Genomic DNA, 18,364 nt, shown 5'->3' with positions numbered 1-18,364 from the left:
CTGGATCTTTTTGTTGTTATTCTGTCTCTCACTGTTCAAATAAACCTACCATTAAAATTATAGACTGATCATTTCTTTGTCAGTGGGCAAACGTGCTAAATCAGCAGGGGATCAAATACCTTTTTTTTTTAAATAACTTTTTTCTTATATTGGAGTTGTGGCTGTCACACACAAATCTTCCCTCTCATTGGCTAGAATGGTCCCATCTGATCTTGCCTCCTCCCATCTGCTTTCCATCTTTGAGGACATGTATTTCCATTGTTAGAGTGGTCACAATGTTTTCAATATTATGGATAACCTTTGGTATAGTACAGATCATGTAATTATTTTACTGGGGGGTTGATCCGCTTCACTTACTGTAGTTCAATAACCAAAAGAGATTTGTTCAAACTCAAGGCATCATATCATAGCTGACACCCCATTATTTCTGCAGACATCTTTGAATCTTAATTCAGAGTAGATATTTAACAGAGTTTTTGGAAAACGTGGTCACATAAAAAACTGAGGGAGATTTTACTGTCCTTCTGGTATGCCCAACAGTTAATGTCAGGGGCTGCAATAGAAGCGGATTGGTTTACCAGCCCATCACTGCTAATCTCTGACCCAGTGGGGACCACCCTGATTGGGTCTCCCATTTGAGGAACAATATATTAGACTACTGCTATAACATCATCCCTTCCTCCCCTGTCTAATATATCACCTCCACCTTACCTGTCAACCTAGAGCCACTTCAATTTGCTGACCCCCCAATAGGTCCACAGATGATGCAATCGCCATAACACTGCGCACTGCCCTATCCAATCTGGACAAGAGGAATACCTATATAAGAATGCTGTTCGTTGACTATAGCTCAGCATTCAACACCATAGTACCCTCCAAGCTCATCATTAAGCTAGAGGCCCTGGGTCTCAACCCCGCCCTGTGCAATTGTGTCCTGGACTTCCTGACGGGCTGTCCCCAGGTGGTGAAGGTAGGAAACAACATCTCCACATCGCTGATCCTCACACTGGGGCCACACAAGGGTACATGCTCAGCCCCCTCCTGTACTCCCTGTTCACCCATGACTGCGTGGCCATGCATGCCTCCAACTCAATCATCAAGTTTGCAGACGACACAACAGTAGTAGGCTTGATTTCCAACAACGATGAGACAGCCTACAGGGAAGAGGTGAGAGCACTTGGAGTGTGGTGTCAGCAAAACAACCTCTCACTCAACGTCAAGAAAACAAAGGATATGATCGTGGGCTTCAGGAAACAGCAGAGGGAGCACCCGCCTATCCTCATCGATGGGACAGCAGTGGAGAAGGTGGAAAGTTTTAAATTAATCGGCGTACACATCACGGACAAACTGAAATGGTCCACCCACACAGACAGTGTGGTGAGGCTCAGGAGGCTGAAGAAATTTGGCTTGTCACCTAAAACCTTCACAAACTTTTACAGATGCACAATTTAGAGGAGGTTCACTAGTCACTTCAATAATGCCACTTTAGTAATGTGTATATATCTTGCATTACTCATCTCATATGTATATAATGTATTTATACCATCTATTGCATCTTGCCTATGCCGCTCTGTCATTGCTCATCCATACATTTATATGTACAGTATATGTTCTTATTCCATTCCTTTACTTAGATTTGTATGTATTAGGTAGTTGTTGTAGAATTGTTAGATTACGTTAGATATTGCTGCACTGTCAGAACTAGAAGCACAAGCATTTCGCTACACTCACAATAACATCTGCTAACCATGTGTATGTGACCAATACATTTTGATTTGATTTGTCTCATCACCATACTCAGGTCCCTAATGCCCTGTGACATGGCTATCCACCGTGGTTGTAATGGAGACACAGGGAGTCAGGAAGCAGGTGCAGTTGGTGAGTTTAATAGGATTGAACATGGAGTGAATAGAAAAACAGGAGCAGCGTCTTAACATGAAAACAGGAAACAATACTACCTAATGGGTGATACAACGGAGCACTAGATAAAGGGGAAGTAATCAGGGAGTGATAAAGTCCAGGTGTGCCTCATGATGGGGCGCAGGTGTGCGTAATGATGGTTGCCAGGACCGGTGGTTAGTAGACCGGAGACGTCGAGCGCTGGAGAGGGGGAGCGGGAGTAGACGTGACAGTGGTCCATCTGGGCTGCATTAGAGCAGCAGCACACACTGAGATCTGAAGCATGTGATGTGTGCAAAAAGCCCTCTCTGCTCTAACAGAAACATCCCAATCTCCAGAGAACACTGCCTCAGATCAAAGGAATGTATGCCTCCCTCTCTCTCTGTGTGTGTCTGTGTGTGTGTGTGTGTGTGTGTGTGTGTGTGTGTGTGTGTGTGTGTGTGTGTGTGTGTGTGTGTGTGTGTGTGTGTGTGTGTGTGTGTGTGTGTGTGTGTGTGTGTGTGTGTGTGTGTGTGTGTGTGTGTGTGTGTGTGTGTTGCCTTGCTTAATCAGCATGCATCACAGAATATCTGTTTGCGATATCTTTCTACACTGCCTGGGAAAACCAATACGGTCACACTGTAACTTCAAACTGCCACCCATATACATACACACTGTGTAACAAGACCGGATAAGAATGAATTTAACGAACACAGAGACACTCAACATAGTCAGGTCCTGTTGCATGTGAAGGGGGCGCCCAGGTTCCGTGTCAAGGTTATCCGAGTCAAGTTTCTCTGTGCCCTTGCTATAGAAGGGGAAAAGAGTTGCGCTGGTGGTTGGGTGGTAGACAGAGTGGAGTGTACTTGGGTTTAGGCTAGTGCAGGGATGGGTAAGTGACGAATGCAGGGGGGGATGTGGGGGAGGTTGGGCAGTCTGGGGTGACAGGTGACTGTGACAGGGGAAGTGACTCTCTAACCTAACAGTGCAGAAATGAGAGTGACTGTCATCTGCATGGAGCACAGCCACATGTCTACACTTAGCTGTCTCTAGTCTGGATATAATCACCATGCCAATAAACACCACTCAACAAGTTTACCACTGCTGTGTTTTACGTGGTTATAATCAGCTTAAAGCGACAATCAACATGACCCAACCGTCCTGTAATGAATGGTCTGAGCTCCACATATTGTTGCATTATGGTTCTCTGAGGTATGTTATCATAGTTTTAGTTCCTAGCTCCATAATTTTTGGTTTCTGCTGTTATTACTGTAGCTACTGTATCACCTCCGCTATTGATGCAGTACCATTCCTGGCAGGGAACATCCCATGGTTACATCATCAGGGGTCTTTATAGTAAAGCTACTTTCCCGACCCCATGCCCCATCCAGGCCCCGCTGGCGACAGACAGGCATGTCTTTCTCTCGCTATTCTCTCTCTCTTCATTCTCTCTTTTGTGTTACTATAGCTTGGGCCCCATTGTGGCATGGGCCTTGCTCCTGTAAAACTAATAATGACGGAGATTTTTGCAGGCTTAGCATTCTTTCCCCCTTTCAATGCAGGATACGGGAATGACAGGGGTTAGGGGGAGTTAGGGAGTGAGAAGGATGAGGGGATATGTCCTAGCTTGAGAGGGAACATGTTTTTTCATAGACAAGTGGCTCCTTCCCTGGAACACGCAACATGCTTTTATTCTTTCTGGTTGACCGTCTACATCATCCTTTCAATATATAACCTTCTCAGGAATTTGCTGACCCCCCAATAGGTCAGTGTCTTTAGATATTTTTGTCACATGTTACTATGGAACACTGAAGTATAATTACAAGCATTTCATAAGTGTCAAAGGCTTTTATTGACAATTACATGAAGTTGATGCAAAGAGTCAATATTTGCAGTGTTAACCCTTCTTTTTCAAGATCTCTGCAATCCACCCTGGCATATTGTCAATTAACTCCTGGGCCACATCCTGACTGATGGCAGCCCATTCTTGCATAATCAATGCTTGGAGTTTGTCAGAATTTGTGGGTTTTTGTTTGTCCACCCTCAAGGATTGATCACAAGTTCTCAATGGGATGAAGATTTTGGGAGTTTTCTGGCCATGGAGCCAAAATATTAATGTTTTGTTCCCCGAGCCACTTAGTTATCACTTTAGCCTTATGGCAAAGTGCTCCATCATGCTGGAAAAGGCATTGTTCGTCAACAAACTGTTCCTGGATGGTTGGGAGAAGTTGCTCTCGGAGGATGTGCACCATTCTTTACTCATGGCTGTGTTCTTAGGCAAAATTGTGAGTGAACCCACTGCCTTGGCTGAGATGCAACCCCACACATGAATGGTCTCAGGATGCTTTACTGTTGGCATGACACAGGACTGATGGTAGCGCTCACCTTGTCTTCTCTGGACAAGCTTTTTTCTGGATGCCCCAAACAATCGGAAAGGGGAGAGAATTACTTTACCCCGGTCCTCAGTAGTACCTTTTGCAGAATATCAGTCTGTCCCTGATGTATTCCTGGAGAGAAGTGGCTTCTTTGCGGCCCTTCTTGACACCAGGCCGTCCTCCAAAAGTCTTCGCCTCACTGTGTGTGCAGATGTACTCACACCTGCCTGCTGCCATTCCCGAGCAAGCTCTGTACTGGTGGTGCCCCGATCCCACAGCTGAATCACCTTTAGGAGACGGTCCTGGCGCTTGCTGGACATTCTTGGGCGCCCTGAAGCCTTCTTCACAACAATTGAACCACTCTCCTTGAAGTTCTTGATGATCCGATAAATGGTTGATTTAGATGCAAACTTACTGGCAGCAATATCCTTGCCTGTGAAGCCCTTTTTGTGAAACGCAATGATGACGGCACATGTTTCCTTGCAGGTAAACATGGTTGACAGAGGAAGAACAATGATTCCAAGCACCACCCTCTTTTTGAAGCTTCCAGTCTGTTATTCGAACTCAATCAGCATGAAAGAGTGATCTCCAGCCTTGTCCTCGTCAACTGACATGATGTCAGCTGGTCCTTTAGTGGCAGGGCTGAAATGCAGTGGAATTTTTTGGGGGGGGATTCAGTTAATTTGCATGGCAAAGAGGGACTTTGCAATTAATTGCAATTCATCTGATCACTCTTCATAACATTCTGGAGTATATGCAAATTGTCATCCTACAAACTGAGGCAGCAGACTTTGTGAAAATTAATATTTGTGTCATTATCAAAACTTTTGGCCACGACTGTATATCATGCATTTCCTATCTCCACAAATTAAACTCATTATGTAAAATGTATGCAACAATATATACAACAATCATAACTGAATACAAGCATACATACACATTAACTCTAACATACAGTCCATACTGGAAATGTACTATATGCTGTCAGAATTAGCCCTCGATGTTTTTCCTACTCTCTTTAACACATACAGTACATTCCCAAAGACAAATACTATATACCCAAACTCAAGAATGGATGTCTCTCTCTCCATCTCTCTCTCTCTCTCTCTCTCTCACTAGTTACAGACACATGGGGCAACAATATCTCATTCTACACATCTTTCGGTCTTCTGTTCTCTCCCCTCCCTCCTTAGGGCTCCCTCCTCCCGCTCCCTCCCTCCCTCCTTCCCTCGCTCAGTCATAGGCAGACGTGCTTGTCGTGCCAGCAGACCGATTTAACCCTCTCCTCAGAATAACTGATGCACAGACAGCTGCATTTCACTTCCTCTCCTTGACTCCCCTAACTATCTCCCTCTTTCCTTTTCTCTCAACAGTAGCTCTATTCATTCTTTCTCCTCCTTTCCGTTCCTCTTCCTGATTTTCCCTTGCAGTTTTCCCTGCTCAGATGGCTATAAAGACTTGTCCTGTAGCAGAGCTTGTGTAATCGCTGGCTTCACAGGAACACGAGAACAGGAGCCCCTTCCTCAATACCGGCCCAATAAGGAATACCAAGCACTGGACTGAACAACACAGCGTTGGAGGGAAGGATAAAACATAAGACATACAAAGAAAAACAGGCCACCTTTTCTAAACTCCAAGGAAGAAGGATACAATACAGGATACAAGGAGTGGCAGAAGAAGAGACGAAACAGTGTGAGGAGTACAGGAAGAGTTCCGTGTTATAGACCATGCCTGGCTGTCATGTCCGGACACCGCTGGTGCTGGTGCTCTGCATGCTGGTGCTGTCCTGTGGGTCAGGAGGCGCCCGGCGGATCAGGAAGAGAGGGCTTAACCAAAAGGTGGGATTAGTTAGAGCTGATATGAGTACCTACACTGTTTCTGCAGCAATGTGTGTGTGTGTGTGTGTGTGTGTGTGTGTGTGTGTGTGTGTGTGTGTGTGTGTGTGTGTGTGTGTGTGTGTGTGTGTGTGTGTGTGTGTGTGTGTGTGTGTGTGTGTGTGTGTGTGTGTGTGAGAAGAGAGAGGGAAAGGCTGGTGTAAATACAATACATACTCTGTTTTAGCAGGGTGGCAGAGGGGTGTAGTTTGAAGGTTTCACACTGAAAACAGTTTTGGCGCTGAGGTGAGAGGAGGGTGTTAACAGTGATGTGACTATGTCTCTGTTGAAGGACTCAGTAGAGGTGTGTATGTCTGAAGATAAACGTACTGAGTAATGTGCTTGAACACTATCAAAAAAACTCTCACAAGACTACAAAATAGAAGGTACAGAGCAGGATGCGTGTGTGTGTGGTACGAGTGTATGTGTTTGTGTGAACCTGGTGTAAAGGATGTTAGGGTTATTGGGGCAGGAACTCAGTGGGCCTTAGCTCGTTAACTCAGCTCAGTGCAGGTTTGATTGATCATAGTTAACGAGGGCCGGTGCACTATGGTGCCCCCCCCCCCTCTCTCTCTCTCCCTCCCTCCCTCCCTCTCCCCCTCTCTCTTTCTTTCTTTCTTTCTCTCCCTCTCTCCCTCTCTCCCTCCCTCTCCCCCTTCTCCCCCTCTTTCTTTCTTTCTCTCCCTCTCTCCCTCTCTCCCTCCCTCCCTCCCTCTCTCCCTCCCTCTCTCTCTCTCTCCCCCTCCCTCTCTCTCCCTCTCTCCCCCTCCCTCTCTCTCCCTCCCTCTCCCTCCCTCACGACCGATGGCCAAACTGACATTCTTCAAGGACGCTGCTTCAAAGCCACTTTAATTGGAACATGCTGAGGTGGCCGTGACCTAATGCTTTATTCTCCAAGCCTTCCACCTCTTTCACTTCCTTCACAACTCCATGTCACCAGCATGTGCAACACCTGTTGCCTTCCCTTGCCTTTCTTTTTTGTCTGAATAAGCCAGTAATGGTTGCAGGATGTTAGGTGAGCTTATCCGACTAGTTTAAATATTTGAGTTGTCTAACCGTACAGTGGATGGGAGTCGGTTCCAGGTTTCAAGTTGTATTAGTCGTACAGTATGTATGGGATACGCATAGTATACAACGTCCAACAAAATGGTTCCTTCAGTACAATCTAATATTATAATAGAGGAAGGCACAATATATAGTCCAATATTTACACGTGTATTGGGGAGGGTGGGGGGTCAGTATAAACTGAGCAGTGTAATAAGTGTCTGGTAACAGCAGTTGTGATGTGTGTGTAGCACAGGAGACGCCTGGTGTATCAGGAAGAGAGGGCTTAACCAAAAGGTGGGGGATAGTTAGAGCTGATATGAGTACCAACATTGTTGCTGCAGCAGTGTGTGTGTGTGTGTGTGTGTGTGTGTGTGTGTGTGTGTGTGTGTGTGTGTGTGTGTGTGTGTGTGTGTGTGTGTGTGTGTGTGCGTGCGTGTGTGTGTGTGCATGCGTGTGCGTGTGTGTGGTGATGGCTTGTTGATAGAAACTGTCTCTGATGGCTTGTTGATAGAAACTGTCTCTGATGGCTTGTTGATAGAAACTGTCTCTGAGCCTGTTTGTGTCAGACTTCATCCTTTGATACCTTCTGCCCAATGGTAAGGGATCCAGAAGTGCTTGTCGGTCAAAGGAAATTATTGCCCGGACATTCTGAGCAAACAAATTCGAACAGGAACCGACAAGACGCGCACACTCCTCAGTGCTGCAATCTTATCTTTTCCCATTAGATCGGTAGTCGTGGTGTAGTGTTGGCTCAGATTAGTCCAGAACTGGGGCACTGGGTCACCTCAGGTCAGTAGTTGTAGTGTAGTGTTGGCTCAGATTAGTCCAGAACTGGGGCACTGGGTCACCTCAGGTCAGTAGTCGTAGTGTAGTGTTGGCTCAGATTAGTCCAGAACTGGGGCACTGGGTCACCTCAGGTCAGTAGTCGTAGTGTAGTGTTGGCTCAGATTAGTCCAGAACCAGAACTGGGGCACTGGGTCACACTGGGTCAGGTCAGTAGTCGTAGTGTAGTGTTGGCTCAGATTAGTCCAGAAGTGTTCAGGCTCAGATTAGTCCAGAACTGGGGCACTGGGTCACCTCAGGTCAGTAGTCGTAGTGTAGTGTTGGCTCAGATTAGTCCAGAACTGGGGCACTGGGTCACCTCAGGTGGGTCACCTCAGGTCAGTAGTCAGTAGTAGTGTAGTGTTGGCTCAGATTAGTCCAGAACTGGGGCACTGGGTCATCTCAGGTCAGTAGTCGTAGTGTAGTGTTGGCTCAGATTAGTCCAGAACTGGGGCACTGGGTCATCTCAGGTCAGTAGTCGTAGTGTAGTGTTGGTGTTGGCTGGGGCAGATTAGTGGGTCATCTCAGGTCAGAGTGTAGTGTTGGCTCAGGCCAGAACTGGGGCACTGGGTCATCTCAGGTCAGTAGTCGTAGTGTAGTGTTGGCTCAGATTAGTCCAGAACTGGGGCACTGGGTCACCTCAGGTCAGTAGTCGTAGTGTAGTGTTGGCTCAGATTAGTCCAGAACTGGGGCACTGGGTCACCTCAGGTCAGTAGTCGTAGTATAGTGTTGGCTCAGATTAGTCCAGAACTGGGGCACTGGGTCACCTCAGGTCAGTAGTAGTATAGTGTTGGCTCAGATTAGTCCAGAACTGGGGTGGGTAGGTGTGTATAGTGTTGGCTCAGATTAGTCCAGAACTGGGGCACTGGGTCACCTCAGGTCAGTAGTCGAGTGTAGTGTTGGCTCAGATTAGTCCAGAACTGGGGCACTGGGTCATCTCAGGTCAGTAGTCGTAGTGTAGTGTTGGCTCAGATTAGTCCAGAACTGGGGCACTGGGTCACCTCAGGTCAGTAGTCGTAGTGTAGTGTTGGCTCAGATTAGTCCAGAACTGGGGCACTGGGTCACCTCAGGTCAGTAGTCGTAGTGTAGTGTTGGCTCAGATTAGTCCAGAACTGGGGCACTGGGTCACCTCAGGTCAGTAGTCGTAGTGTAGTGTTGGCTCAGATTAGTCCAGAACTGGGGCACTGGGTCACCTCAGGTCAGTAGTCGTAGTGTAGTGTTGGCTCAGATTAGTCCAGAACTGGGGCACTGGGTCAAATCCTTCTGGCCCTTTGCTCCGCTGTAATTGCAGCTTAAACTGCAAAGTTCATAAGTGCCAAAGTTCTTGAGTGAGATGACTCAAATTAATTGGACTGTTTAATTAAATGATTTCATCCCATTGCCAGGCAGCCCCAAGTGACCCCTCTCCATTAGAGTGCCCACAGAGTGGTGTTTAATGGATGAGGCATGAACTCAGTATTGACTGCATGGACATCTTGTTGTGAGGCCATTTATAAGCTATTGTCAATATCATTGCCCTTGTCATTAAATCATTACACAGCTTTTAAAAGCCCAGGCATCTTATTCATGTAAACCCTTCCAGTGTGCTCAGTCTTAGCAATAGCAGCACTATGGTTTCATGAAGGCTGTGTGAGGAGTGGAGGAGTGACAGACAGTCATGCAGAAGACAGACCACAGAGAAACAGAGCATGGCCATTGTCACAGAGGGGCTCCTGTGTGAGAGCAGCAGACAGAGGGAGGGAGGGGAGGAGGGAGGGGAAAGATGGGAGAGGTGCAGGAGGCAGAGGGGCACAAGGTGCAGCTCTCTTTCTCCCTCCAGACCAGCAAAGTAGAATGAGCAGCCGGCCAGCACAGCCGGCCAGCACAGCCAGAAACATGCAAACATTCTGCTAGCGTGGGGGGGGCATTTCAATAACCACAGCTGCCACTGCTTAGACAGCACCCAGAGAATGTTGATGCAAATGTTGGAGTAACACTCCTCTTATTGTGTCCCAGCCAGGGGGATATAGGAATGTTCGTGATGTTCTCAACTGTACTAAATCTGTACAGTTCCATTAATTTCCCTCGATGGGGACAGGCTTTTGTCAGGCTCTGAAATTAGATTGGGCCTGCAGATGCTCAGCAAATCCTTGGCCTTCCTGTTCTGTTTCTGCTCTGGCCCATCTGCCTTGGCCTCTCTCAGCATTTTATGTCCTCCCCAGCTGATTCTCACACCTCTGTTTACCATCTTACAGCTACAGCTCTTTATCCATGGGAAGGGAATGAATCCCATGGAATTGGGCTGTCTGTGTGCTAAAACATCAGAACGAACCGAATTGGAACAGGCATCCTAGCTTTGCACATTCCAGCATGGTGGCCAAGTTCATTTACAGTATAGGCTATTCCAAGATGGCTGGACTCAATATAGCAGACAATCCCTCTATTGTAGCCAGTAAATACCACTCTGTCTATGAGTCGGACAAAAATTGAAAATATTCGTAACAAATACAAAACATATGGCCTTGCCATACAGTAATATATTGGAAAAAATATTCTGGAAGAAATCCACAGGAGGTAAGGTATGTTTTATACTTGGTTTGACGATACTGCTGGGTAGGTCAGAGTTAATACACTCAGTCCGCTGGCAGAGGTGGTCAGGTGATGTGGACTTTGATAGGCCTTCTGAACGTTAAACCCAGTCAGATGATGTGAGCATGGTCTGTACGTTACTGTACACCATCAACTAGATTCAGCCGCAGGCCAATTTTTTAATGAGTGGATGTTCAGGGTGCCGGAACATAGCTACAATTAATTTGTAGACTGCAAATTGAACGCAAGAAGCCCAAACAGATATAATATCTGACTAAAACATAATTTCACCCCCTCCCCAGTATTTGTCTGGCTACACTCCATCTCTTTATAGACTAAGGTCAGACCCTGCCAGCTGTCAGTCAGAGTCGGTGCAGGAAATGAACTAAGTGCCCAGGGGCCACACAAAGTCTAGAGCAAGGCTGGTCTAGAGACCTTTCACAGCACAGGAGAACTCTGCATGAAAAGGAGGCTGGATAATGCATGTAGTTATATTACATGAGAAAGGAGGAGATACCGATCCACATAGCATGGCCATACGTATGACTAGTATGAAATAATCAGTGCAATCCATTTGAGCTGTATGACAGTATCACATTACACATAGTCACTGGAGAGGCTGCATGGTGTGCTTCCTGGAGTTCTCAGAATCAGGAAGTGTCAGATCTAAGAACTAGATACAATACAGACCTCAATGGCCTGATCACAGTTTACATCGCAGTCTGCAGCCAAATTTGGTTTCTGATTGCTTTAGACCACAGCTGCAGCGCTCAGCTTTGAAAACCCTGCCCTGGAAGACAATGCTCCCAGTAAACACCAGTATAACAGGGCTGCCGGCATCTCTGTGGCCCAGCAGGAAGATACCAATAAACAATAAATAAAAAATGTGGGACTGAACATCAAACAGACACATGCAGGACGGCACAGTGCATCGCAGGGTAGGGCAACTTGGCACTCAGACAGGTAGACTGATAGACTGACAGACAGGATCCAGACACTACTTCCTCTGTTACTGAGATCTGAGGGGAAACGATGGGAACTGAGCATATAATGAACCATGGTCACTGTAACTCACATTATCCATTCACAGAGATAATCAGTCTTACTCTTGTACTTTAAACCTGGAGTTGCATTTGTAAAGATATAGGATGACTTGAGGAAGAAAGTGAATGGCCTACTTTGCATCCCATAATCATGTGTTTATAGGATTAGAATCACTTTGTAGACTGAACAGCATTATGACATTTGATTAGCTTCTCTTTCACCTTTCCACTGGTTTTGAGATACTATAGGTTAGGTTAATATGACTAGGCCTAGAAACCCTCAGGAGACAGACAGTCAGAAGATCTGAGAGATGCTTGTTCCAATCTGGCCAATGTAGACCATGGCTGCTAAAAGCACACATTCTCAGTATGAAGAGAACCCTGATGAAGTCAAGAGCTCAAAAGAGTCACTTTGAGGAAGGTGAATCACTGTAAAGCACATAAACAATCTGGAAGTGGTCCTAAGACGTAGTCAATTGGCGTCAAATCAAGATCAATACCCTAACCAAGGCACAGCCTGAGGACACACTGTGGTCACACTGACAGGGCCAAAAAGTAGTGCCTCTGTGTGTTGCCACGCCAACGCCAGAAGTTGATTCAGTCACTAAGCCATGGTGAGACCCGGCACCCCACCCACCAGGCTGGCAGCTGATGAAGCAAACGATTTGTGTGTTTATTACAAATATGCATTCTGTGTGTCACAAACACCCATACCAAACATTTGCTTTAATTTTTATGGTTGATTTGGAAGAGCAGTTGCTTAGTCTGCCATATAAACAGTGCAGTTTTAACAATTTTGATCAGTCTGCAAGCACATTAACTAATTAGTGAGAGGGTATCCACTACGTGAGTAGCAGGATGCACACCTGAGTTTACAGTATCTGCTATGGAGCTCCATGCTATAGATGGGCTTTGGTTCTCTCTAGGCCAGACAATGCAGAATATTTGCATTCTGATTAACTACTGCTTGATGAAGGATGATAGAGCAGAGGAATTTGTATTGGCAGAGTGAGCCTCCCAGATTGTGTCTGGTTGGCACTGTATAATACCTCAACCGGAAACCTGACCTCACTGGATCTGCTGCTGGGCCAGGGCAGCTCCTCTGTGGAATAACACTAGAAAATATGAGGAAAGTGGTGTGGTTGAATGCACATCACTTACAGTGACCACAAACTTAAATAAACCTGTGTTTGACCTATGACCTCCTCCAGAGCTTACAGGAAGTGCAGCCTCTAATGGGTGAAGTTAACCACATTGGTGCATGGAAATAGTTGTAGCTTATTGAACCAAGCAAATCAGTAAGCACAGTCATGGCTGTATTACAGATCTGATTATGTAAGTGTTTCACAAGCTCTTTACGAGCAATCACAGACCACCACTGTTCCAGAGAGGGGGAGAATGTGTGTGGGTTTGAGGCACAATCACAGACCACCACTGTTCCAGAGAGGGGGAGAATGTGTGTGGGTTTGAGGCACAATCACAGACCACCACTGTTCCAGAGAGGGGGAGAATGTGTGTGGGTTTGAGGCACAATCACAGACCACCACTGTTCCAGAGAGGGGGAGAATGTGTGTGGGTTTGAGGCACAATCACAGACCACCACTGTTCCAGAGAGGGGGAGAATGTGTGTGGGTTTGAGGCACAATCACAGACCACCACTGTTCCAGAGAGGGGGAGAATGTGTGTGGGTTTGAGGCACAATCACAGACCACCACTGTTCCAGAGAGGGGGAGAATGTGTGTGGGTTTGAGGCACAATCACAGACCACCACTGTTCCAGAGAGGGGGAGAATGTGTGTGGGTTTGAGGCACAATCACAGACCACCAGTGTTCCAGAGAGGGGGAGAATGTGTGTGGGTTTGAGGCACAATCACAGACCACCACTGTTCCAGAGAGGGGAGAATGTGTGTGGGTTTGAGGCACAATCACAGACCACCACTGTTCCAGAGAGGGGGAGAATGTGTGTGGGTTTGAGGCACAATCACAGACCACCAGTGTTCCAGAGAGGGGGAGAATGTGTGGGTTTGAGGCACAATCACAGACCACCACTGTTCCAGAGAGGGGGAGAATGTGTGTGGGTTTGAGGCACAATCACAGACCACCACTGTTCCAGAGAGGGGGAGAATGTGTGTGGGTTTGAGGCACAATCACAGACCACCACTGTTCAGGAGAGATGGGGAATGTGTGTGGGTTTGAGGCACAATCACAGACCACCACTGTTCAGGAGAGGTGGAGAATGTGTGTGGGTTTGAGGCACAATCAGACCACCACTGTTCAGGAGGTGGAGAATGTGTGTGGGTTTGAGGCACAATCACAGACCACCACTGTTCAGGAGAGGTGGAGAATGTGTGTGGGTTTGAGGCACAATCACAGACCACCACTGTTCAGGAGAGGTAGAGAATGTGTGTGGGTTTGAGGCACAATCACAGACCACCACTGTTCAGGAGAGGTGGAGAATGTGTGTGGGTTTGAGGCACAATCACAGACCACCACTGGTCAGGAGAGGTGGAGAATGTGTGTGGGTTTGAGGCACAATCACAGACCACCACTGTTCCGGAGAGGGGGAGAATGTCTGTGTGTTTGAGGCACAATCACAGACCACCACTGTTCAGGAGGTGGGGAATGTGTGTGGGTTTGAGGCACAATCACAGACCACCACTGGTCAGGAGAGGTAGAGAATGTGTGTGGGTTTGAGGCACAATCACAGACCACCACTGTTCAGGAGAGGTGGAGAATGTGTGTGGGTTTGAGGCACAATCACAGACCACCACTGGTCAGGAGAGGTGGAGAATGTGTGTGGGTTTGAGGCATAATCACAGACCACCACTGTTCCGGAGAGGGGGAGAATGTCTGTGTGTTTGAGGCACAATCACAGACCACCACTGTTCAGGAGGTGGGGAATGTGTGTGGGTTTGAGGCACAATCACAGACCACCACTGGTCAGGAGAGGTGGAGAATGTGTGTGGGTTGAGGCACAATCAGACCACCACTGTTCAGGAGAGATGGGGAATGTGTGTGGGTTTGAGGCACAATCACAGACCACCACTGTTCAGGAGAGGTGGAGAATGTGTGTGGGTTTGAGGCACAATCAGACCACCACTGTTCAGGAGGTGGAGAATGTGTGTGGGTTTGAGGCACAATCACAGACCACCACTGTTCAGGAGAGGTGGAGAATGTGTGTGGGTTTGAGGCACAATCACAGACCACCACTGTTCCAGAGGGGAGAATGTGTGTGGGTTTGAGGCACAATCACAGACCACCACTGGTCAGGAGAGGTGGAGAATGTGTGTGGGTTTGAGGCATAATCACAGACCACCACTGTTCCGGAGAGGGGGAGAATGTCTGTGTGTTTGAGGCACAATCACAGACCACCACTGTTCAGGAGGTGGGGAATGTGTGTGGGTTTGAGGCACAATCACAGACCACCACTGGTCAGGAGAGGTGGAGAATGTGTGTGGGTTTGAGGCAGGCAGGACCTCCTTGACAGTGTATCACTTGTGGAGATCTCTATTTCCCTGCATATTGAGTTACTCTTCAATTCTTCATCCCCCCACATTTTTAGAGTACTGGCAGGCATGACAGCTACATTACACTGAAAACATAAGAAATAGAAGAAGCTGATGGATAATGTTGCAACAAGTATGATACATAAATCAGTTACTGCCACCTGCTGGTCAAAAGGATAGGACAAGCACACTTACCATTATTCATCTTTGTAGGCCTACAATAGCTATTATGTTGGAAAGGATCCAGGTCTCCTTATATTTCAGCAAATTTCTGTGCAAACAATAAAGTAATTATCTTATCTCATCTCTCAGGACTATGAGTATCCGAACCAGCAGTCCCAGTCCACCCAGCACCAGAAGAACGACCGCTGCCCACCCCCACCTCAGATGCTACCGGAGCGGGCCTGCGAGGTGCCCGGCTGCCGCTCTGACTCAGAGTGTGAGCGCCACAAACGCTGCTGTTACAACGGTTGCATCTATGCCTGTCTGGAGTCAGTGCAGCCACCACCAGGTGAGCACCATAGATCTAGTATACAGTAAACAAAATCATACTTATCGACCCATTTGACAACACACATGGTCATATATAGCATGGGCATGGTTCTAACCACAAGGATATGCATTAAAGTCCTGACGATATTAGGATCAAACTTTTCAAATGACGTGTGTTTGTGTTGACCAGTGCTGGACTGGCTGGTTCAACCCAAGCCTCGGTGGCTGGGAGGGAATGGCTGGCTTCTAGACGGTCCAGAGGAGGTACTGCAGGGTGAGTAGCCTGGAACCATTAAACCCACCTGAAGTCTACATCATCCGTATGTGTTTAGTTGTCCTCTGACCTGGGTGTCCCCTTCCCAATAGCGGAGGCATGCAGCACCACAGAGGATGGTGACGAGCCCCTTCACTGTCCCACGGGCTACGAGTGCCACATCATCAACCAAGGAAACCCCGCCGCTGGCATCCCCAACAGGGGACAGTGCATCAAGTCGCGTGGTAACTCTGGTAAGGTCAGATTCAGTCAACACCCATTCAATGTAATTCTAAAAACTGCCATAAACTAACTGGAGGTGCTCTCTCTCTTCCAGATGGACGTCCCATGAGGCAAAAGTCCTACAAGGACTATAAGGATTACTTGGGTAGGTGTGATGACCAACTGTCCTGTATACTCAATCATTATTACTGCATTTGGATCAACTACTGGGGTCTCTTTTATACACCTGTCATTTCTCCACCATAGGAACTGGAAGCAGCTCTAATAATGCTGTGGCCTATGAGAAACACCACCACAAACATCTGGGATGAGGTAGGTCTTACTGGGACAGAAAACTAGATCTAGATGGCATTTAGAAAAACAAAAAGGACATAATATAGCCTATATTATTTGCTAGGGCTGAGAATGACCAGGGATTTGATGTTCCAAAGACATTGCTCTCTGTGTCTGCTGCAGAGAGACTAGAGAGAGCATAAGTACATTTGTTTTGATCAATCATGGAAATGAAATACCTGAAAACATGTTGGCTCACTATTTTAAAAGATGGAGAAGAAGCTATAGGATGAAAAATACAAGCATTTTGGCACAGGTACAGTCAATTTAGCACCAGCTAAAAATATATATTGTCCAAAATAATATTGCTCTATGTAACAGTATCGATTTTCCCCTCATCAAAATGTTTTGCCTATGCCAGAGCTATCAGAGGACAATCTAACAATCTATAATAACAATTTCTGACAGATAGTAAATGCTCATACTCATCACAAAAGATCAATGTCTTTCCTTAGAGCATCGGATACCTCTCCACAGAACCTCAGCTATCAGAGCCCAGATACCAAACCTCTCGGCAACAGAACACAACCAGACCAGGTCAACAGAACACAACCAAACCAGACCTGGTAACCTCACGGTGCGTTACATTTCTCACGTCTGGCCTGGGAAAAGGACGAAAACAAGCCTACATTTCCTACCTCTTCCCTAACTGGTATACTCACTTTTGTTGTAATAATGGTCCAGGCAGGATTAACACATAATACACTACTTTGAGAGATTCTCACACACACACACAGAGAATCGTGTTGTGATTTAGTCATGGGTAAAGAATAATGGCATTATGGTTGAAGCAGAGAAAGGTATAAGACAGTAAACATCAAAGCGCTTTTCTTTCCATCTCAAACTGGGAAATTAAAATTAAAACATGCCATTATTCTATACATAATATCTAAGTAGATCCACTGCAAAAAACTCCACAACTAGACGTACACACACACCCGCCACCTAGGCAGACCAATGTTTCTCCAACTAATAAGTATTTTCACCAATCAGATCAGCTCTGAAAAAGATCTGTGAAAAGAAATGCGATTGCTCAAAACTAGTGGAAAAAATATCAAAATTGGGCTGCCTACCCAGACATTGAATCCTACCTGAGGCCCATTGAGGGCTGGTCAATAGAAAATAAGAACCATGTGCTGCTGTTGGCCCACTCACCCTTCAGGCGAGCAGGATGAAGGTCCCATAAACACACAGGATTTATGGTTATCAGACTGAAACCCAGAAACAGACCCAGAAACAGCTGGGGGTCAACCAGAACCACAAACAGACTCCATACATTCATGTAATAACTTCACAACTACCCTCCACTCTGACAGCTTGAATAAAGCCTGTCTGTCTATCATAGCGGGAGAGCAAGCTAGGCCTTACACCAATGATCACTTTCAGAACATCGAACAGTTCAAACTATCGAAAGTGAATCAAATTGATCCTATTCCATCCAGTATTTTCACAAAAATGTGCTTTAGTATAATAAACAGTGAGTGGTTAGGAGTCCACGTCTGTATTTGAGTACTAAATGAAATGGTGCTCAGTTCCAAGGCTGCCTCTTCTAACAGGACAATAAGCGGGTCTACACACAAAGACTGAATTACACAACTAATAAGCTAGAGGTATGAACAAGATGTAACTCTGAGTGAAACAGTGATATCCAAATGTTGTCAAACTGGTGCTGTAATGTTGCTTTGTGTATTCTAAATAAACTTGGTTTGAGGCATGGTCTGCTATTCACAATATTGTACAGACCTAAATAAACTTGGTTTGGGGCATGGTCTACTATTCACATTATTGTACAGACCTAAATAAACTTGGTTTGGGGCATGGTCTGCTATTCACATTATTGTACAGACCTAAATAAACTTGGTTTGGGGCATGGTCTGCTATTCACATTATTGTACAGACCTAAATAAACTTGGTTTGGGGCATGGTCTGCT

At 46.4% G+C, this 18,364-nt stretch overlaps 1 protein-coding gene across 2 annotated transcripts; it reads left to right on the top strand.

The window, feature by feature from the left end:
- The first annotated feature begins 5,486 nt into the window (after window positions 1-5,486).
- LOC112218493 (WAP four-disulfide core domain protein 1) lies at window positions 5,487-18,197 on the top strand. Of its 2 annotated transcripts, none has more exons than XM_024379330.2 (7): window positions 5,487-6,091; window positions 15,425-15,623; window positions 15,795-15,878; window positions 15,971-16,111; window positions 16,195-16,245; window positions 16,347-16,412; window positions 16,889-18,197. In XM_024379330.2, the coding sequence occupies exons 1-6, from the start codon at window positions 5,981-5,983 to the stop codon at window positions 16,409-16,411; spliced, it is 651 nt and encodes a 216-aa protein (XP_024235098.1). In that variant the 5' UTR covers window positions 5,487-5,980; the 3' UTR covers window position 16,412; window positions 16,889-18,197. The 2 variants fall into 2 exon arrangements, with proteins under 2 accessions (XP_024235098.1, XP_024235099.1); XM_024379331.2 differs by having other exon boundaries at window positions 16,871-18,197.
- Window positions 18,198-18,364: the final 167 nt, after the last annotated feature.

The sequence above is a fragment of the Oncorhynchus tshawytscha genome, linkage group LG19 (genome assembly GCF_018296145.1).
Source record: "Oncorhynchus tshawytscha isolate Ot180627B linkage group LG19, Otsh_v2.0, whole genome shotgun sequence".
NCBI classification, from domain to species: domain Eukaryota; kingdom Metazoa; phylum Chordata; class Actinopteri; order Salmoniformes; family Salmonidae; genus Oncorhynchus; species Oncorhynchus tshawytscha.
This window is presented reverse-complemented; position numbering and strand designations above follow the sequence as displayed.